The following is a 23,732-nucleotide window of genomic DNA, read 5'->3' as shown; positions in this document are numbered from 1 at the left end:
TATACAGGCGGGGATTAGACGATATACATATATTTATATGTTCTGGGTTAGATCAGTACTCTGCATCAATCTTTTCACACAAACGGTCAGAATTTTCTCACAGCCTGTCTGAGAGGTTTATTAGATAATATGTGTGTTCGGGGTTAGATCACTGCTCTGCATAACCCTTTTATTTATATTGATTGTCAGGGTACCTTAAGACAAAAGAGGAACTTGTTAATTTCAGTCTGCCAACCCAGAGGTCCTAGGTTCAATCCCACTATGGGCTGCAGTTATAGTTGTTGATTGGTGTATTTACTGTGGATTTACACCATGACCAGTAAACCTGACAAACCTGCAAAAGAGAAGGCAGGTTCAGTAGTTTCCTTTACATGTTACCTATGGGGTTCCATACTTTCAAAAGGTAGCACGGACCCGGGTACCATCTGTAGTTCAGGGACGCCAGTTGCAGAGCAAACGGGTAGCTCCACAGATCAGTTTATGCCAATGTGGGCAAGACACAGGGCAGATGCCATGGCTGACTTGTGTCACTCTGAGTTGGACACAGCTCCAGGGGAGTCAGCCAAACCCCCTTGAGCCAGATCTATAGGTAGGTGTCTTTCTTATTTGGCACAGTCTCCGTGACACCGGTTGTAGTGCAGTCTAATGGATCTACAGATCAGTCTTTCTCTCTGTGGGCCAGGAACATGGCCGCTGCTATAACTGATTTACATTCTTCAGACTCTTAATATTCAGAGGCGGAGACTCTGACAGCTTTTTTTCAGGCAGCAGAAATGACAAGTAGCTGTCTTTCCCTCATATACACATTTTGCAAATATTTGAAAGACCCTTGGCTTAAGCCGAGTTCACGCTTTCAGGTTCCTTAAAAAAAAAAAAAAAAAATGAAATTAAGATTTCTATATCCTTTTGCAAAAGGGGATTCAAAATTCTGGGAAACTGCTCCGTAGGCGGATGCTCCTAATTCTCATTTGGTGAAGGCTACAGTAATCCCTTTGGTACAATCAATGACATTGAAAGATCCAACGGATAGGACAACTGAGGCGTTTCTTAAATCTATTTTTGCCTTAACAGGTACTTCTCTGTGTCCAGTCCTCGCTGGCGTCTGGGTCCTTAAGGCTAGCTCAAGTGGTATTTGGCATGCAGTTTGACGACTCATTGGAGGCTATTCGGCTAGCTGAACAAATTTCTGCGGCTCTCACTTATGTTGGTGAGGGTTTGTTGAACTCGGCCTCGCTATGGTCGCGTGTATCTGCTCTAACGGATACAACGAGGCGTTCACTCTGGCTTAGTGTTTGTGACGCTGACTCTCAAAACAGACATTGAGTGCCGTTCAGTTGAAGGAGAATTCCTTTTTGGTCCGGAACTTATGAAGATTATCTCAGATACTATGGGTGGCAAGAGCCCTTTTCTTTCAGTTGCTCCTCAGAAGCGGAAAGCAACTAAGTTTCAGTCCTTTCATACTCAGGGCAGGGGCGGTTTCCGGTCCTTTTTGAGTCTTTTCAAGATTTCCATGCAGAGGTGCGTACCATGGTAGCTGTTCACAGGCACCCCGCAGGCGGGCAGTCAAGCCTACCAACAAGCCTGCCGCATGATGTGGGGAGGTCAACGGAGGGATCCTTGGTGGTGGAACACAGTACAAAGAAGTGTGGCTCCTGTCACAACCGGATCTGTGGGTGACGGGGGTCATAACCCGGGGTTACATTTTAGATCTCGAGGAACCTGTACCAGACCGCTTTTTCATCACTTTTCTCCCAAGCGATCTCTCCAGACGACAGGCACTAATTCAGGCAACGTCCACGCTTTTACGGCATGGGGTAATTCTTTCAGTTCCCAAACTACAACGCGGTCAGGGCTTTTTACCCAAGTCTTTTTCTCGTAAACAACCGGGTGGTTCGTTTTGACCCATTTTAAATCTAAAATGCCTGAATCTCTCCGTCCAGAAATTCAAGATGGAATCGATGCGTTCAATCTTCGCCACCTGGACGAGTGTTTCTTATCTATCGACGCGTACCTCCATGTTCAAATTTGGTCGGGTCCTCAACATCTGTTGAGGTTCGCACTAGAGCCTTGACATTTCCAGTGTCAAGTTCTTCCTTTCGGTCCTTCTACGGCCCCTCAAGTATTTACAAAATATTGGGTCACGTAGTGGCGATCCTCGGATGTCAGGGGGTCAACAGTATTCCTTACCTGGATGATTTGTTCCCAAAAGTTCAGTCACAGGAACTTATTCAACAACACCTCCAACACACCAGGGACACTCTACAATCCTTCGGATGGATTGTGAATTTCCGGAAATCTTCCTTCATCCCCTCTCAGGAGATAGTTTTTCTTGGTTTCCTGTTCGACACAAAAAGTCAGAGAATTTTTCTATCTCAGGACAACTCCGGAATCTGCACCACAGTCCGCTCCCTGTTGCTGTGGCCGAGGTTCTCGGTTCTCGGATGTATGCATGTGTTGGGCAACATAGTGGCGATCTTCGAAGCAGTACTATATGCCAGATTCCATGCTTGGGCCCCTTCAGACTCAGATTCTGGGTTCTTGGACTCAAACGGGTCCACATCTGGACTTGACATTATGCCGGCTGTCTGTTCAGACTCGACAGTCTCTCCATTGGTGGCTTCACAGTCGCACTCTAATCAAAGTGGGCACCGTTCACTGTTTTTGGTCTTGGATGATGATCGCCAAGTACGCCAGCCTCATAGGTTGGGTGGGGCGTGATTTCAATCTCAGCACTTCCAGGGACTCTGAAAAGGTCAAGAATCGAACTTACTGATCAACATTCTCGAGTTGAGAACACTTCGGTATGTTCTAATTCAGGTACTAACCAGCGTCCAGGGTCATCCGGATACGCATTCAATCAGACCACGCCAGGCCGATGGCTTGCATAAACAGGGTGGAACTCGCAGGTGGAGAGCCATGAAGAAGGTCGCCCATATTCTCTCTCTGGAGAATATGGGCGAAAAGGTGGATTTTAACCATCTCCGCACTTCACATTCCAGGATTGGACAACTGGGAAGCAGAGTTCTTAAGCCGTCACACGATACATCTGGGAGCATGGGAACTTCATCAAGAAGTCTTTCTGGCCCTAGTATCTCTGTGGGGAACTCCCGACGTCGACCTCATGGCATTTCGTCTCAACCGTAAGCTTCTTTGGTACGGCTCCCAAACTCAGGATCCTCAAGCAACGCTAATCGATGCCTTGCCAGCTCCATGGCAATTTCGACTGGGATATGTGTTTCTGCCATTTCCCTTGATACCGCGTTTACTCCGGGTCTCCCGGTCCTTCTTGTAACACAATACTGACCTCGTCATCAGTGGTACTCTTCTCCGCAGCAGGGTGACCGAGGACTCGTTCTGTCTACCTCTGCAGTCCGATCTACTTCTACATGGTCTTTGTTACACCACAATTTAAATCATCTGGCTATGATGGCTTGGTTCTTGAATCCAACACAGTCACCTCTCGTATTTATAACAGAGTATGGTGTACCTGCATTGCTTGGTGTGAAAAGCGTGGGTTGTCACCGCACCTCTTTCGTTTGCCTCGTTGGTTGTTTTTCTTTCAGGATGGTCTGACTAAAGGACTTAGTTGTCTTCCCTTACGGGACAAGTTTCGGCATTATCGGTACTTTTTCAAAAAAGATTGGCTCTCATTCCGGAGGTCCAAGCGTTCCTTTAAAGTGTTATCAGGAATCAACGTCCTTTTGTTCTTCCGGTTCCACCCTGGGATTTAAATCTGGTTCTTCAGGCTCTCCAGAAGCCTTCGTTTGAACCACTAGAATTTGTTGAGTTACGCTTTCTTACTCTGAAAGTGGTTTTTGTTTTTTGTTTTTTCTCTCGGTCATTGCTTCGGCCAGACGTTTTCTTGCAGACCACCATTGTTGGTTTTTCACGACAATCGAGTGGTCTTCCGTATGAAGCCTTCCTTCTTGACAAAGGTTGTGTCTGCTTTCCAAATGAATCCGGACATAGTGCTTCCAGCATTTGTCCCAGAGTCTTCGGGAAGGGATTGTCACTTAGCGCTATTGGATGTTGTTAGAGCCTTCTGCATTTATTTGTCCCGTACAGAGTCTATTCGTAGTACGGATACCTTGTTGGTTTTTGATTGATGCGCCAAGCATGGCTGACCGGCTTCTAAGGACACGGTGACGCGCTGGGTTACTGGCGCTATTCGGCAGGCTTATGTTTCTTCGACATTACCTGTTCCTGATTCATTGAGCGTTCATTGCCTCGAGCTGTTGGAGTCTCTTAGGCTGTTCGCGGTGGTGTATCTGTGAGCAGCTGTGTAGAGCGGCGACCGGGTCGTCCGTACATACCTTCACGAAGTTCTGCCGTTTTCATGCTTTTAGTTTGGAAACTGCCTCTATTGGGCATCAAATTTTGCAGATGGCTATGCCGTCTGAGTCTCCCTCCTCTACTTAGCTTGCTTTGGGAAGTCCCATCAGTAAGTGCGCAGCGTCCCCCAGATGGATGAAAGAGAAATAGGGATTTTTGTTTACTTACCGTAAAATCTCTTTCTCTGATTCCATCTGGGGGACGCTGCGATCCCTCCCATATGTTTGTCTGGTTTAACCAGTTAGACCGAAAAAAATATCTCCTTTGGCTTGGCTAAACGTTAACTGAGGTGCTGGCTAGGCAGGAAGGAGATGGGAGGGGTTAAAGGGGGGAGGAGTCAGGTTTTAATAGTTCTGTGCCGTACTCCACAACCACACACCTCTAACCCATCAGTAAGTGCGCAGCGTCCCCCAGATGGAATCATAGAAAGAGATTTTACGGTAAGTAAACAAAAATCCCTATTTTTCCATATAGTCCTTTCTGTTTCCACTATAACTCCAGTAAAAGTGACCAACAATTAGTAATGCAGGCAAGCACAAATTTCTTAAATATATAAATATTAGATCTTTTGTTAAAACATATTGTCCATGCATGGATATAATCATGGCAGTACCATTAAATTGCTAAAGGCGTGTACACACTACCAAATAGTGGATTGACACCGACAAACTACTATATCGTTGAACAATATAGTGTTCAGCGATATAGCGCGTACACACTGAACATTATCGTTCAACGATAATGTTTAGTGACGTCGCCACCGACATTCCTGAACATGTAGCTCAGGCCGACATTGACGGGTTGAGCTGCATGTCCGCTCAATATTGGTGATTGCTGAACGGTGTGCGGGAGCACGCATCATTCATCGGTCACCAATATTACCCTATACACACTGGACGATATAAGCCTTAAAAAGAAATTACTTTTATGTCGTTATTTATTACTTTTAAGGGTGAAATCGCCCAGTGTGTATGATCCTTTAGTCTGTGTAATGCAATGACAGATTTTTCAGAATTTAAACAGATCATACTGAAGAAATGTGTGTGTGTGTGTGTGTGATGTAATTCTAAATTAAAAGTACACAATTGCACATTGTTCTTATGGTACATATACACTACAGTCTTGCTGCTGGCAAAGTATATGTAGCCAGAATGTGTGTTTTTTTTTTTCATGATCCGGTGTTAAGTTATTATGTAGTAGTGTGTGTGTGTGTGTGGTCAGCTGTATATTAATCTATAGAAATGCAGTGGTTCATTTGGATGCATAAGGAATAACAATGTATTCATGTATTGCCAACTCTAGACCCTGTTGGAAAGGAACTATTCAATATAAGAAAGCACCAACGACAGGCCATGGCCTCTAACTTTTCTCCCATCCTTATCACGTTCTCCTGATTCCGAGTTGCTCTTTCTGCACTGTCCAACAATGCGCTCAATGGATCATTCTGTATATTACTGGATAGGTTTCTGACTCCTTCAGCATCTGAATAGTTGCATGAATGTCCTTTTTCCAGTATGTTACAATCTCATTTCTCCATCTAGGAAAATGAGAGTAAATTTAGTGTAATAAACGTGTTGTAGATGGACATTATTGCTCAGGAAGGAGTATATGTGTATGTATGTGTGTGTGTGTATATATATATATGTGTGTGTGTGTGTGTGTGTGTGTGTGTGTACACACACACACATTATTTATATTTATATATATATATATATATATATATATATATATACAGGTTGAGTCTCCCTTATCCAAAATGCTTGGGACCAGAGGAATTTTGGATATGGGATTTTTCCGTATTTTGGAATAATTGCATAACATAATGAGATATCATGGTGATGGGACCTAAATCTAAGCACAGAATGCATTTATGTTACATATACACCTTATACACACAGCCTGAAGGTCATTTTAGCCAATATTTTTTATAACTTTGTGCATTAAACAAAGTGTGTCTACATTCACACAATTCATTTATGTTTCATATACACACAGCCTGAAGGTCATTTAATACAATACAATACAATACAATACAATACTTTGTGTATTAAACAAAGTTTGTGTACACTGAGCCATCAGAAAACAAAGGTTTCACTATCTCACTCTTACTCAAAAAAGTCTGTATTTCGGAATATTCCGTATTTCGGAATATTTGGATATGGGATACTCAACCTGTATATGTATATATGTATATATATATATATATATATATATATATATATATATATATATATATATATATATATATATATATATATAGTGTAAAAATTATATATATTGATTTCTGTTTTTTTTCTCTCTGCAGTTCACAATGGGAAAAGATTCAGGAAGAAGATAGAGAAGCGTCACAACTGAAAGGTCTATATTCTGTCATACAGAGGTCTATATTCTGTCATACAGATATCATATTGGCTGTGTAGACTTACTAGTATGGCCCATTTTTATTAACGTGTTTAGGTTCCAGTTGCTCTAAAAACCTCATTAGTGCAGCCAGGGTGGCAAGCAACTGTTAGCAGCAGTACATGTTCTGTACAGAGTCAGCCTAAGGGATTTAGGGGTATATGCAATTGCGGTCGAATTGCAGCGAAAGTCGAAAAACGGGGCATTTTCGACAAAAAAAAAAATGTCGAATTGGATTTGACAATGCAATACAGTACTTTTCGACAAAAAAACGGACGTTTCAGATTAGACTTTTTGCAATTCGACATTTTTAAAATTCGACATGTCTGCAGTGGTAAAAATGCGGCTTTTCGACAAAAGTATATTCAATTGAAGAATGTCGATTAGACAACAGTGCTTTTCGACAGTAATTTCGTCAATTTCAATCCGCCTCACTTTGCTGGCGGAATCTAATAAAAATTTTTAAAAACATGGGTTTTTTTGAGGGTTTTTTTTTATTGCTAATAGCATATCTATTTATATTAGAAGGGATTATGTACTTGGTTTGTCTATTAGGAGACACAAGTATTATTTTATATATTTTTTAAAAGATTTTTTTTTTTTAACTGACTAATAGAGAGAGCATGGTTTTCAGTGGGAAGGAGTGGGAATGGGTTAAAATCCTGAAAAAAAAAATGTGTGGGGTCCCCCCTCCTAAGCATAACCAGCCTCGGGCTCTTTGAGCTGGTCCTGGTTGTAAAAATACGGGGGGGAAATTGACAGGGGATCCCCCGTATTTTTAGAATCCGCATCGGGCTCTGCGTCCGGTCCTGGTGCAAAAAATACGGGGGACAAAAGACGTAGGGGTCCCCCGTATTTTTAACACCAGCACCGGGCTCCACTAGCTGGAGAGATAATGCCACAGCCGGGGGACACTTTTATACCGGTCCCTGCGGCCGTGGCATTAAATCCCCAACTAGTCACCCCTGACCGGCGTACCCTGGAGGAGTGGGGACCCCTTAAATCAAGGGGTCCCCCCCTCCAGCCACCCAAGGGCCAGGGGTGAAGCCCGAGCCTGTCCCCCCCCCCCCCCCCCATCCATGGGCTGCGTATGGGGGGCTGATAGCCTTGTGACAAATAAAAGAATATTGTTTTTTGCAGCAGAACTACAAGTCCCAGCAAGCCTCCCCCACAATCTGGTACTTGGAGAACCACAAGTACCAGCATGCGGGGGGGAAACGGGCCCGTTGGTACCTGCAGTTCTACTGCCAAAAAAAATACCCAAATAAAAACAGGACACGCACACCGTGAAAGTAAAACTTTATTACATACATGCCAACACACACATACTTACCTATGTTCACACGCCACGACGTGGCGCTCCCTGATTGGCTGAAGGGACCCTCTGTGACAGGAGTCACGGGGGGTCTCAGCATTCGGGGAAAGGGTTCCCATGTGTAAACATGGGACCCCTTTCAGTGCGTGGATCGGGTATGCGGTTTGTTTTTTTGCCAAGTACGTGGATTACAAAAAAAGAACAGAACACACTGGATTTAGGTGAGTATAATTTTATTTTCAGGTACCCCGGATTCTACTTGGAGACATGGACAGAGTCTGCGTGTGAACATAGGTAAGTATGTGTGTGTCGGCATGTATGTAATTTATTTATTATTTATTTATTAGCAGTTTCTTATATAGCGCAGCATATTCCGTTGCGCTTTACAATTAGAACAACAATTATAGAACAAAACTGGGCAAAGACAGACAGACAGACAGAGGTAGGAAGGCCCTGCTCGCAAGCTTACAATCTATAGGGAAATAGGCATTGATACACAAGGATAGATGCTACCTGTCACATAATGGTTCCCCAGGTTGCTAGGTTCTTAATGGGTTGTATATGATATGATCACCCAGCAATGTTGGAAGACAAAATGTGAGTTTATGTGGACTGTACAGAGGGGATGTAACTTGATAGGGAAGCTGTGAAGGTTATGTGTGTGGGTCTGAAATTTGGTAGGCTTGTCTGAAGAGATGAGTTTTCAGAGAACGTTTAAAGGTTTGGAGACTAGAGGAGAGTCTTATTGTGCGTGGGAGTGCATTCCACAGAGTGGGTGAAGCCCAGGTAAAGTCCTGTAATTTTGAGTGGGAACAGGTAATACATGTGGATGAGAGACGCAGATCTTGTGCAGAGCGGAGAGGTCTGGTAGGGAGATATTTTGAGATGAGTGAGGAGATGTATGATGGTGTAATAAAGTTTTACTTTCATGGTGTGCGTGTCCTGTTTTTATTTGGGTATTTTTTTTGCAGAAGAACTACAGGTACCAGCGGGCCCGTTTTACCCCCGCATGCTGGTACTTGTGATTCTCCAAGTACCAGCTTGTGGGGGAGGCTTGCTGGGACTTGTAGTTCGTCTGCAAAAAACAATATTCTTTTATTTTACACAAGGCTATCAGCCCCCCATCCGCAGCCCATGGATGGGGGGGGGGGCAGCCTCGGGCTTCACCCCTGGCCCTTGGGTGGCTGGAGGGGGGGCCCCCTTGATTTAAAGGGTCCCCACTCCTCCAGGGTACCCCGGCCAGGGGTAACTAGTTGGGGATTTAATGCCACGGCCGCAGGGGCCGGATTAAAAGTGTCCCCCGCTTGTGGCATTATCTCTCCAGCTAGTGGAGCCCGGTGCTGGTGTTAAAAATACGGGGGACCCCTACGCTTTTTGTACCCCGTATTTTTTGCACCAGGACCGGACGCAGAGCCCGGTGCTGGTTCTAAAAATACGGGGGATCCCCTGTCAATTTCCCCCCCGTATTTTTACAACCAGGACCGGCTCAAAGAGCCCGAGGCTAGTTATGCTTAGGAGGGGGGACCCCACGCAATTTTTTTTTAGGGTTTAACCATTTTAGTGCCATCCGAAAAGTTGAATCCAGGACGCACTTATCCGTCAATTGGTCCGTTTTTCGACAGCGGGACTGTCGAATCCGTTTTTAATTGAATATGTCGAATTCCGGCACCCGCCGACCGGGATTCGACGGTCGAATTGTTGAATTTAAAAACGGGCGAAAAAAAGACGCAATTTGTCCGGAATTGCATATACCGCTATGTGTCCTGGTTGTTAGTGTATGTCTTAAGTTTGTCTCCAATGTAACCTTGGACTTATATGGCCCAGTTTGGCAGACCTTGGAATCTAGCTCACCAGCTGGTTCCTACGTGGCCTGATCACTTTTGTTTTTGCCCACAATGGCCTCTAGTTTGCTGTCCTTAGCAAGGTTGGTCAGCTGTAGGTTAGTGCTATGGGTTGGGTTTCGTATGTATTTAAACTATCCTGTGTTTTAGGACTATCCGCACACGCTCATGTAGAATTGCCATATTACTCCAAATTCTTGCTCATTGCTGGATATTTAGCCTCCTACAATCCTGCCAGGACCGACAAAAGGTTTTTCCTAAAGGTATGTTTTTACCGTCAGATACACCTGGCAATGAAACCAGTTGGCTGATTGTATCCTGGGCTATTGCTATGTACAATGCTGTATTGCACACACTCCAGTTTTCCTCGGTACTCTAACATATGGTTGGGGTGAATAGCCATGAAAAGAACATTTTTTTAAGAATATTGGGGGTAATTCCAAGTTGATCGCAGCAGGATTTTTGATAGCAATTGGGCAAAACTATGTGCACTGCAGGGAAGGCAGATATAACATGTGTAGAGAGAGTAAGATTTGGGTGGGTTATTTTATTTCTGTGCAGGGTAAATACTGGCTGCTTTATTTTTACACTGCAAATTAGATTGCAGATTGAACACACCACACCCAAATCTAACTCTCTCTGCACATGTTATATCTGCCTCCCCTGCAGTGCACATGGTTTTGCCCAATTGCTAACAGAATTCATGCTGCGATCAACTTGGAATTACCCCCATTGTACTGAAATATTTATATTTTATTAACTGCATAGTACACTTGTCACAAGTCTACAGAGATACTTTGTTTTTTCTCTTTGGTATTCCGCAGGCACAATAACGAAGCATAATCCATTTTATTTTAAAACTTTTTTTTATATTTACATTTTAATTGTACTGTAGTTTGTATATCCTTCTGCTAGTAGTCACATTTTCTGAAACTCCTATTTAAGAGGGCGGTTTTATTTCTGTGTTTGTTTCCTTTTAGCATCATGGCAAAATTAAGAAAACTGATTTCCTGAAAAAACATGAAAAGGTATAATAGAATGTTTCAAATCTATATTGACATGAATGTGTGTAAAATAAGCATTACTAAATAATATCTATGAGACAAGGCTACATCACTTAAGTTTTGTGAGGAGTGATCTCACTCCTGTAAAATACTACTTCATTTAGGAGTAGTCACAAGACACATTGGGGGGGAATTCAGTTGAGCGCAGGAAATTGTACTATTCAATAAGGGCAGAGAAAATGAGACGCAGTGATTTCTAAAGAAGTAGCCATTATTCCTTTGTGCCAAAGACCGCAAGACGCACGGACGCATCCCACTTCCGGTACCGGTGTCTTACTGTGGGTAAATGGCATGGGTAAATGCTGTTCAAAATGTTAGTACATAATCTAAAAGTGCATGTTATACATTTTATTTTAAATTGGTATTGAATATGATATTGTCATTTATTGGCAAATAGCAGCCTTAGGTTTATTAATGGTTCTTAGTCGATGTTTGTAGACCTCAGCTTTCAGATGGCCCCATTGGCTGTGTAGAGGCCTCTCAGCTGGTGAGGATTGTTTTCCACCCAGTATTGAAAATTCTGCTTGTTAACATAGCCAAATGATAGTGAGCTTAGTCTAGAAATTGCAGTAATAATGCCGGAAATTATTCACCAAGCAATGCGAAACCTCAGCAATTGACTACAAATGTGTATAAAGAATGAAGTCCCACCATCTGGACGATATAATAATCAAAGCCAATTAAAATGTATTCCGTGTACTAAAATTTTGCATAGCTTTTTCCATGCCTTTTTTGTTAATCTTTGATTATCTAGGATTTTTTTTTTTTTTTTTTTTTTGCTTCTGTGTGTATGTATGTGTACTAAAGTAAAAAAAATAAAAAAAAATATATATATATATATATATATATATATATATATATATATATATATATATATATATGATACACACACACTGCTCAAAAAATAAAGGGAACACTTAAACAACACAATGTAACTCCAAGACAATCACACTTCTGTGAAATCAAACAGTCCACTTAGGAAGCAACACTGATAATCAATTTCACATGCTGTTGTGAAAATGGAATAGACAACAGGTGGAAATTATAGGCAATTTGCAAGACACCCCCAATAAAGGAGTTGTTCTGCAGGTGGTGACCGCAGACCACTTCTCAGCTTCTATGCTTTCTGGCAGATGTTTTGGTCACTTTTGAAAGCTGGCGGTGCTTTCACTCTAGTGGTAGCATGAGACGGAGTCTACAACCCACACAAGTGGCTCAGGCAGTGCAGCTCATCCAGGATGGCACATCAATGCGAGCTGTGGCAAGAAGGTTTGCTGTGTCTGTCAGCGTAGTGTCCAGAGCATGGAGGCGCTGCCAGGAGATAGGCCAGTACATCAGGAGACGTGGAGGAGGCCGTAGGAGGGCAACAACCCAGCAGCAGGACCTCTACCTCCGCCTTTGTGCAAGGAGGAACAGGAGGAGCACTGCCAGAGCCCTGCAAAATGACCTCCAGCAAGCCACAAATGTGCATGTGTCTACTCAAACGATCAGAAACAGACTCCATGAGGGTGGTATGATGAGGGCACGACGTTCACAGGTGGGGGTTGTGCTTACAGCCCAACACCGTGCAGGACGTTTGGCATTTGCCAGAGAACACCAAGATTGGCAAATTCGCCACTGGCGCCCTGTGCTCTTCACAGATGAAAGCAGGTTCTCACTGAGCACATGTGACAGAGTCTGCAGACGCCAAGGAGAACGATCTGCTGCCTGCAACATCCTCCAGCTTGACCGGTTTGGCAGTGGGTCAGTAATGGTGTGGGGTGGCATTTCTTTGGGGGGCCGCACAGCCCTCCATGTGCTCGCCAGAGGTAGCCTGACTGCCATTAGGTACCGAGATGAGATCCTCAGACCCCTTGTGAGACCATATGCTGGTGCGGTTGGCCCTGGGTTCCTCCTAATGCAAGACAATGCTAGACCTCATGTGGCTGGAGTGTGTCAGCAGTTCCTGCAAGACCAAGGCATTGATGCTATGGACTGGTCCGCCCGTTCCCCAGACCTGAATCCAATTGAGCACATCTGGGACATCATGTCTTGCTCCATCCACCAACGCCACGTTGCACCACAGACTGTCCAGGAGTTGGCGGATGCTTTAGTCCAGGTCTGGGAGGAGATCCCTCAGGAGACCATCCGCCACCTCATCAGGAGCATGCCCAGGCGTTGTAGGGAGGTCATACAGGCATGTGGAGGCCACACACACTACTGAGCCTCATTTTGACTTGTTTTAAGGACATTACATCAAAGTTGGATCAGCCTGTAGTGTATTTTTCCACTTTAATTTTGAGTGCGACTCCAAATCCAGACCTCCATGGGTTAATAAATTTGATTTCCATTGATCATTTTTGTGTGATTTTGTTGTCGGCACAGTCTACTATGTAAAGAACAAAGTATTTAATAAGAATATTTCATTCATTCATTCATTCAGGTATAGGATGTGTTATTTTAGTGTTACCTTTATTTTTTTGAGCTGTGTGTGTATGTGTGTGTGTGTGTGTGTGTGTATGTATGTATATATATATATATATATATATATATATATATATATATATATATATATATATATATATATATGTATGTATATAAATATATATAAAAAAAATATTAGTTTATCCTACACGTATAAAAATATACAAAATTATATACATATAATTGTAGACCTAAAACAAAATATCAATGTGAAAGCAGCAAAAAAGAAAGGCTATAAGTGGCTGAAATAACTTAATGTAAAGGTCTCTAATGTGCTGAAGTTTCATGCAATGAACAACACAGTTTACCAGCGCGGGATAGTTCCAGATAGTAAGAGGCTGAACAAGATGCAAAATCCGTTACAAGGAGAAGCCTCCATAGCGTATTGTTTCAATCCTGGTAGATGAATTGCACAGTGTGTCACACGCCATAGGCGGCGTTCACCGCGCTTACCCCTGTGTGCCTGCTGGTCTGTGTTGCGGTCTCCGCCTTCGGTGGTCCACGGGCTCCGGCGCCTGGCTGGCGCGGTTCCCGGCGGTTCTCCGGGGCAGGGGCGCGGCCATGACACCCGGCATCACGTGGGCGGGGAGCAGGTGACGTCATCAGACTGTTCCGCCAATCCAGCGGAGGCGGGAGATTCAAAGGCAGACGCCGGGCAGCGCCTCGAGCGCCTGAGTATCGTCTTTTCCCCTGAAGTGGATGCCAGTGCTTCTGTCCTCGGCGGATCTCTCTGCAGCATACCCCAGTGTCTCCGGAATTTCCAGGTGTCAGTTGTTGCACAGCTTCCAGCGTTCCCAGCCGCTGCTGGGTTCCACTGCGCTCTGGTCACCAGTGCTTCTAGGAGTCAGCGTGGGCTGCAAGTTAAACATCGCTCTCAAGTTATACAAGTCCTCAGTGTCTTTAACCCTCGCTCTCAAGTTATACAAGTCCTCAGTGTCTTTAACCCTCTCTCTCAAGTTATACAAGTCCTCAGTGTCTTTAACCCTCGCTCTCCACTTATACAAATCCTCAGTGTCTTTAACCACCGCTCACAAGTTCTTCAAATTATCAGAGTCTTAAAGACCGTTCTCAAGTTCTACAAATCATTAGTGTCTCTTAACCACTGCTCTCAAGTTCTTCAGTCACCAGTATCTTTTACCATCACTCACAAGTACTTCCTGGACATTTCTCCATACGCTCCTTCTCTGTTATGTGACATTGTGTTGCTCTCTTCCTGCAATAAAGTCCTTTAATATTTTCACCAAGCTTTACTGTCAGAGTCCTGTATGAGGAAGACCTACATCAAGCCATCCCTGTTCCGACCCAACTGTGGTTCCTCTCCCTTACCATCGGGAGAACCCCTGAGTTCACAACACCCCAAACCTAGGTCAGTGACGGTATACTCAGGCCTCATGGACCCGGGGGATCGGAGCCCAGAGGCAAGTACCATCCAGGACTTGATTTCTCGAGTACAAAGTCAGGAAGCAGCACAGGGCCAGGTGATGCATTATCTCCAGGAATTATCTGGCCGGCTGGATCAAATTCAGACTTATCTGGCTTCAGTAGTACCGGCCCCAGCTCCAGTACCCGCTCCAGTGGTTGTTTCTAGTAATATTCCATCCTCCTCTGGAACCAGGTCACGCCTTCAGCTCCCTACTACTTCTCGCTATAATGGGAATCCAAAGAATTGCCGTGGTTTTCTCAATCAGTGCGAGGTACATTTTGAACTGCTTCACATAACTTCCCTACTGATCGGTCCAAGGTGGCATACATTATTTCTTTGCTCGAGGGTTCAGCGTTGGATTGGGTGTCTCCGTTATGGGAGCGATCTGATCCATTGGTTTCTAGTTACACCAATTTCATTACGTCATTCCGGAGGATCTTTGATGAGCCCGGCAGGACGACCGCTGCCTCTGCAGACTTGCTTCGTGTCCGACAAGGCTCTCGTTCAGTAGGACAGTGTGTGATTAATTTTCTGACCATAGCCTCAGAACTGCGCTGGAATAATGATGCCCTTCGGGCTGCCTTTTGGAACGGGCTCTCCGATCGTCTAAAGGACGAGTTGGTCACTAGAGACTTGCCGGATTCTTTGGAACAGCTGATCTCGCTCTGTGTAAAGGTGGATCTTCGCATGCAGGAACGAGGTGGCGAACGTAGTCGGTCAGATCGATCAAGGGTCCGATCTCTTCCGTCTAAGCAAACGATTATTTCAAGTCCTGATGAACCCATGCAGATTAATCGATCCCGGCTGTCCCCAGAAGAACGTCAGCGTCGTCGTGAGGGTAGACTCTGCCTCTACTGTGGAGCCGCGGATCACTTTCTCAGGTTTTGCAAGTCTCGCCCGGGAAACGGGCAGTCCTAGCTTGTTCTGGAGGAGTTGAGCTAGGAGTTTCTTCTAAACCTTCTCCGCCAGTGGACTGTTGCTCCGTGTCTCTGTTCTCCGAGTCAATAGCCAAACCCGTTAAGGCTCTGCTGGACTCAGGGGCTGCAGGGAATTTTATTTCCCTTTCCTGTGCCCAGGATCTGGGTTGTCAGCTACGGTCTGTCGAACGACCTATTACGTTGACTGCTATCAATGGTACCCAAATTTCTAACGGTCTGATTTCAAGTCGTACAGTACCAATCAAACTGCAAGTGGGAGCCCTGCATCAATAACACCTAGAGTTCCTAGTGATTCGGGAGATGCCCCACGATCTGGTTCTTGGCCTTCCTTGGCTTAAACTTCACAACCCTCACGTCGACTGGAGTTAGACACAAATAAGATCTTGGAGTTCTTTTTGTCATTCAAATTGTCTCACCCCAGTTTATCCGCTCAGTGTATCTTCCAAGTCAGATGAAGGGCTCATTCCGGAGGCCTATCGGGAGTTTTCTGACGTGTTCTCGGAGCAAGCGGACGATCAGCTACCACCGCATAGACCGTGGACTGCCCCATTGAGCTCATTCTGGGGAGAATGCCACCTCGGGGTCGCAGTTATCCCTTATCATTGCCCGAGACCCAAGCTATGTCTGACTATATCAAGTCTAATCTACAGAAAGGATTCATCCGCCACTCTACTTCTCCGGCGGGGGCGGGTTTCTTTTTTGTGAAGAAGAAGGACGGAGGGCTGAGACCATGTATTGACTATCGTGGTCTGAATGATGTCACCATTAAGAATAAGTATACTTTGCCGCTCATTACGGAGCTTTTTGATAGAGTTCGCGGAGCCCGAGTTTTCACCAAGCTTTATTTATGGGGAGCTTATGATTTGATACGTATCCGACAGGGGGACGAATGGAAGACGGCCTTCAATACCAGGGACGGGCATTACGAGTATCTGTTAATGCCGTTTGGCCTCAGCAACGCCCCTGCCGTCTTCCAGGGATTCATTAACGAAGTCTTTTGGGATATGCTATACCTAAGTGTAGTGGTATATTTGGATGACATTCTAATATTTTCTAAAAATCTCACAGAGCACAGAATACAGGTCAAAGAGGTATTTCTTCGATTGCGAGAGAATCATCTTTATGGCAAGATTTCCAAATGTACTTTTGAGGTTCCTTCTATTCCATTTCTTGGTTACATCATTTCGGGCACGGAGCTTCGTATGGATCCAGAGAAACTCACTGCCATCCGGGACTGGACTCTGCCTCTTTCCTTGAAAGCGGTACAACGATTTCTGGGCTTTGCAAATTACTACCGGAAATTCATAAAGGGATTCTCTACCATCGTGGCACCTATTACTGCCCTAACCAAGAAGGGTTCTGACCCAAGTCATTGGTCCTCCGAAGCTGTAGCAGCGTTCGCTCAGTTAAAGGCAGCCTTTATGTCCGCTTCAGTACTTCAACAACCAAATTTTTCAAAACCATTCTTCTTGGAGGTTGATGCTTCCTCGGTAGGCATAGGTGCCGTGCTTTCGCAGTACGCTCCAGATGGGAAGTTACATCCATGTGGTTTCCATTCTCGCAAATTCTCTCCTGCGGAACAGAATTACACCATTGGAGACAAAGAGCTTTTGGCAATAAAATCTGCCTTGGAGGAATGGAGATATCTTTTGGAAGGTGCTAAACACCTAATTACAATTTTCACTGATCATAAGAATTTGCTGTACCTCAAGACGGCCCAGTGCTTGAATCCTCGTCAAGCTAGATGGGCGCTCTTCTTTACCCAATTTTCGTTTGTTATTAAGTACCGGGCTGGGACTTTTAACACCAAGGCTGATGCTTTATCCCGTTCCTTAACAGCTTCGGATGAGGAGAATTCCGTTGAGAAGGCTTTGATTCTCAGTCCAGTTTCTATGTCAGCGGCTCCCACCGCTTTGGGTCCTCCTCCTGGGAGAATATCTGTGCCAGCTAAATTTCGACCAAGGTTGTTGCAGTGGGCTCATGTTTCCAAGTTTTCCGGTCATCCTGGAGTTCAAAAGATGTGGGAGTTTCTACGAAGGTCTTACTGGTGGGACACTATGAAGAAGGATATTCAAGATTATGTCAACTCATGTCCTCAGTGTGCTCAGCACAAAATTCCTCGTTTGCCTTCTGCGGGGTTGTTGCATCCACTGTCCATTCCTCAGAGCCCTTAGACCCATATCTCTATGGACTTTGTCACCGAATTGCCCCTCTCCAAGGGTCACAATACTGTCTGGGTAATTATCGACCGTTTCTCTAAGATGGCACATTTTTGTACCTTTGACTGGGTTACCATCAGCTCCCAAGTTGGCTTTATTTATCCGAAAACATTTCCGCCTGCACGGCTTACCTCAGGAAATCGTCTCTGACCGGGGGGGTTCAATTCACTGCAAGATTCTGGAGAGCTCTCTGTACGGCCTTACAAATAAAACTCAAGTTTTCATCCGCTTACCATCCACAAACCAATGGGCAAACTGAACGCGTCAATCAAGATTTAGAGACTTTTCTCCGTGTTTATCTTTCTCCCTCGCAAGATGATTGGGTGGAACTGTTGCCATGGGCCGAGTTTGCCCATAATCATCTGTACCACTCTTCAACTAGTGAGTCCCCATTATTCATTAATTATGGGTTCCATCCTCAAGTTCCTGAATTACCCACTTGTCCTCCGGAGGATGTTCCTGCTGCAGCCTCTACTCTTCGGCACTTCAGCCAAATTTGGAGTCGAGTTCATGCTAATCTCAAGAGAGTTTCCGGCCGCTATAAGTTCTTTGCGGATAGGAAGCGACGAGCAGCTCCCCAATACAAGGTTGGTGACAGGGTATGGCTTTCCACCCGCAACCTCCGGTTAAGGGTGCCCACTATGAAGTTCGCCCCAAAGTTTTTTGGTCCTTATCCCGTGTTACAAGTCCTGAACCCGGTTGTCTGCAAATTGGGATTGCCTTCCCACCTCCGGATACCAAACTCCTTTCATGTCTCTCTCCTTCGCCCCCTTATTTTAAACCGGTTCCATTTAAAGTCCCCGAGGCCAACCTCTGCAGAGTCTGAAGCTGGAACGGACTTTGAAATCAAAGCTATTCTTGACTCTCGTTCTCTTCACAAGAATCTACAGTATTTGGTAAAGTGGAAAGGTTTTGGCCCCGAGGAGAGGAGCTGGGTCAAGGCTACTGAGGTGATGGCTCCCCGACTGGTGCGGATTTTCCATTCCAGACATCCAACAAAACCTGGAAAGTGTCCGGGGGCCACTCCTGGAGGAGGGGGTACTGTCACACGACATAGGCGGCGTTCACCGCGCTTACCCCTGCGTGCCTGCTGGTCTGTGTTGCTGTCTCCGCCTTCGGTGGTCCACGGGCTCCGGGGCTCCCGGCGGTTCTCCGGGGCAGGGGCGCCGCCATGACACCCGGCATCACGTGGGCGGGGAGCAGGTGACGTCATCAGACTGTTCCGCCAATCCAGTGGAGGCGGGAGATTCAAAGGCAGACGCCGGGCAGCGCCTCGGCGCCTGAGTATCGTCTTTTCCCCTGAAGTGGATGCCAGTGCTTCTGTCCTCGGCGGATCTCTCTGCAGCATACCCCAGTGTCTCCGGCATTTCCAGGTGTCAGTTGTTGCACAGCTTCCAGCGTTCCCAGCCTCTGCTGGGTTCCACTGCGCTCTGGTCACCAGTGCTTCTTGGAGTCAGCGTGGGCTGCAGGTTAAACGTCGCTCTCAAGTTATACAAGTCCTCAGTGTCTTTAACCCTCGCTCTCAAGTTATACAAGTCCTCAGTGTCTTTAACCCTCGCTCTCCACTTATACAAATCCTCAGTGTCTTTAACCACCGCTCACAAGTTCTTCAAGCCATCAGTGTTTTTAACCACCGCTCACAAGTTCTTCAAGCCATCAGTGTCTTTAACCACCGCTCTCAAGTTCTTCAAGCCATCAGTGTCTTTAACCACCGCTCTCAAGTTCTTCAAGCCATCAGTGTCTTTAACCACCGCTCTCAAGTTCTTCAAATCATCAGTGTCTTTAACCACCGCTCTCAAGTTCTTCAAGCCATCAGTGTCTTTAACCACCGCTCTCAAGTTCTTCAAATCATCAGTGTCTTTAACCACCGCTCTCAAGTTCTTCAAATCATCAGTGTCTTTAACCACCGCTCTCAAGTTCTTCAAATTATTAGTGTCTCTTAACCACTCCTCTCAAGTTCTTCAGTCACCAGTATCTTTGGGTGGTAGTCATGTGACCGCCGGTTGGCTGACCGACAGTCACATGACCTCCTCCGTGAGCCCGACGGCTCACTATCCCGATGGTCGGCATGCCGACCAACAGGGACTATTTCCACTCGTGGGTGTCCACGACACCCATAGAGTGGGAATAGAACCCGTGGCGACCGCAGGTCGCCACCGAGCCCGCAGCGTGGCGAGCGCAGCGAGCCCGCAAGGGGCTTGCTGCACTCGCCCTTCCCCGCCGGGATCCCGGCGTCGGTATGCTGCCGGGATCCCGGCGTCGGTAAGGTGACCGGCGGTCAGGAGACCGCCGGTCACCCGTACTACACCCGTATCTTTTACCATCACTCACAAGTACTTCCTGGACATTTCTCCATACGCTCCTTCTCTGTTATGTGACATTGTGTTGCTCTCTTCCTGCAATAAAGTCCTTTTAATATTTTCACCAAGCTTTACTGTCAGAGTCCTGTATGAGGAAGACCTATATCAAGCCATCCCTGTTCCGACCCAACTGTGGTTCCTCTCCCTTACCATCGGGAGAACCCCCGAGTTCACAACACCCCCAACCTAGGTCAGTGACACAGTGTAGCAATGTCTGGCAAACAGTGTGTACTAGGCTCCACCATCCATGACCCGTGACAGTAGCCTCTATATAGTATAGTTTATTTAATCCAGATAGATGGGTGATTACTTATGTAAGCTAGAAGGTAGCTTTCTTTTAATTGGCTTGTTTAGATGAATGTTTCCCAACTCCAGATCTCAAGATCCCACATCAGGTCACAGTTTTGAAGCTTTCTTCAATTATGTAAAGTTGAGTTATGTTTATTTGGCTGGAAATTCTCTCCTGTCCTTAACATGGCCTGTTAGAGGATTTTGAGGACTGGATATGTGAGCTGTAGTGGTCCTGCTTATCCCATCGCTGTTAAGCAAGACACCTTCAACCTTTATGATCACCGAAATGTTTAGTAGTTAGTGTAGTTTTAGATTTTCTGGTTTATGTTTTATGAATTTGTATGTGTATGATATATGTTATGTTGTAATATGTATATGTGTACTATGATTGTGATAGTACTGTTCACATTTGTGATTTGCTTATGAGTAAGTATGGGGTTAACATAGTAAAGTACACCTGTCGTGAGGTAATTGATGGCTCACAGCACAGCTCTTATTTAAACCCCACCGTGCACACTGCATGGATATGCCCACTGAGGAAGTCTGAAGATTAAACCGGTCTGGGAACTTGATGATTGAACTGAGGTAACTCCTGCATACCGTTGAGATCGAGGCTTGGTTTGTGACTCCCTTCCGGGACGGCGCCGGGGGATCTCCGGGACGGCGAAAGGAATAGAGCCTCCACATGGAGCTGAGAGTCCGACTGATGCAGCTATTGTGAGATGCTTGTTTTATGTGATATACTGTATTGTGAGTGTATATTTTACCTAATACACTATAAACGTTTTTAGAAGACTTACTTCACTATTGTGCGCCTCCTTATTCTTTCTTGCTTAGTTGGTGTAGTTGTTTAACTTTTTGTCTAACCCTCCTCAATTGTGTATAAATTGTGTATAAGTTGTAGTGTTTACTATCGGAGGAACACAGCTATCTTATGCGTGCCATTTGTGTCTCCTGAATGTCATCCTATTTCTTTACAGACCAGCAATCATCTTCTTGGTCCCAAGCCGTTTCCCTTGGATAGGCTGTTGGCCATACTGTATAGTATTGTGGACAGCAGAGTTGCACCTACTGCAAATATCTTCTCCCAGGTAATTAGAGTGCAGTGTCCTGACATAGAATTGCTACGTTTCTGTGTATCACCATGTGTGCAGACTATTTGCCCATATGCATGTCCTAGCAGCCAACAGAAGAGGAAAATTAAATGTCTCTATAAATGTATGATTCTCCTGCAAATAATCATTTCTTTATTATTAGATCTCTTCTCTTGTGACCCTTCAGCTGTTAACTCTGGTGGGTCATGACGATCAACTCGATGGACCAAAGTACAAATGTACAGTGTCTTTGGACTTTATCCGAGCAGTGGCAAGGTACGTGTGTATGCGTGAAAATGTTGAGGGTCAAAGTGCATATTTCACTGCATCTCAGAGTGGAAATCTGGTGACACCTCTGCAGGGTACAAATAACATTTCTGAATAGTTTATATTATTTGCTAAGTTTGCAAAATGTAAAAAAAAAAATAATGTTTGGACTGTGACATATGCAAAACTTTGGGCAGCCTGCCAGTCCGTACTTATCCACGCCTCATTTAGCGGAAATCACAGCTTCCAAATGTCTCCTGCAGTCAACTTGTAGTCTTTCTTCTGTTGCTCTGGGATTGTTCTCCACTCTTCATTGCAGAACTCTTCTAGTTTAGAAATATTAAGTTGTTTGTTTTTTTACATTTTATTTGTTTTTTAATAATTTTAAAGCCTGAGGACTTTGAAGAATATTCCAAAACCTTAATCCCTCATTCCTGTGATTGTTTTAAAGCATTTGCTATGTATGGTTAGAGTAGACTTGCAGTATGCCAGAAGACCTCATTAACCAAGTAGGTTAGCACTGATGATATCTGAACATCACTTTGGAAAGCAAGCTGCATAGCAACAGATACTTATGCTTCCCGCTATTGCAACCTGGACATAACGATACATAGTGTAATCACAATTATGTAGTCTGTTGGACTCGCAACAATGTGCTCCCTTCCCTCTAACAGGATATGGCAACCTGCGGTCAGCTGAATACTTGCCCATATCCAAAAGACTTGCATTACACCTACCCTAAAGAAGTCGCAACTTGAAGCAAAGAAATGTGTTGGTTTATCAGCATTCAGACACTTGCACTAGGGATTTATTGTCGGTCTGCCTACAGTACCCGCCGCAACTGCAAGACACGCAGCATTGACTGTTGCTGATATTGTGGCAAATCCATTAGTGTGAACTGTTTTTCAGCCTGCTCGCTGAAGTAACAGGTCTGCTTAACAGGCCCAATAGTAGTATTCAGAAGCGGGCTAAAGGAGAACATCTTGTCCTTGACATCAATAAATCACTACCTTAAATAGAACACAATACAGACAGTAGATTACAGTTCATCACTGTCTATACCGTAATGCAGAAACTACTGTTGGAAACTTGAAGCGCTGGGGGCAACTGTTCTCCTGTTAGGCACACTGCTGTGACACATGGGCTTTGCTCTCCATATCTGACCAATGTATAAGCAGTACTATGAGAATGTTTGAGTTGTCCAGATCTTTTAACTCCCATTTCTTCATGATGCCATTCATACTGACATTTCCAACTTGGTACCATCTTATATATGTGTTTTGATTTTTGCAATATATGTTTTTTTATTGAGTTTTACACAAGAATACAATCAAAAACAACTATATACAGTAGTCAAGATAAACATATATAGGAAAAAGGGAGAAAATAAATGTCATCACAAGGCATCAGAGAATTAGAGAAACTTCTATCCATAAAGTACGCATGTGTAAACAACCATACAGTAAAAAATAATAATTTTCAGATTGTGATAGTCAAAGCACAAGACAATAGACATGACAGTAGTACCAACAAGACAGGACCTTAATTTGTGTTTCTATTGTGGAGTAATTTTACATAACATGAGAAGGTTGTGAGAAACTTTCTGCCAATCCTTCTGATCTCATTAAATCTGCAACTCCAGTTCCCAATCACCAGTAAATTTAGTAAGCATCAAAAAGGAATGCTCAATTAGGTATTTAAATCGCTGGAGAGAAAATATGCTGG

At 44.7% G+C, this 23,732-nt stretch overlaps 1 protein-coding gene across 2 annotated transcripts in view; it reads left to right on the top strand.

Annotated features, from left to right (window-relative positions):
- Positions 1–23,732, top strand: part of ORC5 (origin recognition complex subunit 5) — a 71,820-nt gene that overhangs the window by 36,906 nt on the left and 11,182 nt on the right. For both annotated transcript variants that reach the window (XM_063923893.1, XM_063923892.1), the window contains 5 exons: positions 6,638–6,690; positions 10,039–10,151; positions 10,869–10,916; positions 21,627–21,737; positions 21,904–22,016. In XM_063923893.1, the coding sequence (XP_063779963.1) occupies positions 6,638–6,690; positions 10,039–10,151; positions 10,869–10,916; positions 21,627–21,737; positions 21,904–22,016 (438 nt within the window). The remainder of the gene's footprint in view (positions 1–6,637; positions 6,691–10,038; positions 10,152–10,868; positions 10,917–21,626; positions 21,738–21,903; positions 22,017–23,732) is intronic.

This window comes from Pseudophryne corroboree, chromosome 5 (assembly GCF_028390025.1).
Source record: "Pseudophryne corroboree isolate aPseCor3 chromosome 5, aPseCor3.hap2, whole genome shotgun sequence".
Taxonomy (NCBI): domain Eukaryota; kingdom Metazoa; phylum Chordata; class Amphibia; order Anura; family Myobatrachidae; genus Pseudophryne; species Pseudophryne corroboree.
This window is presented reverse-complemented; position numbering and strand designations above follow the sequence as displayed.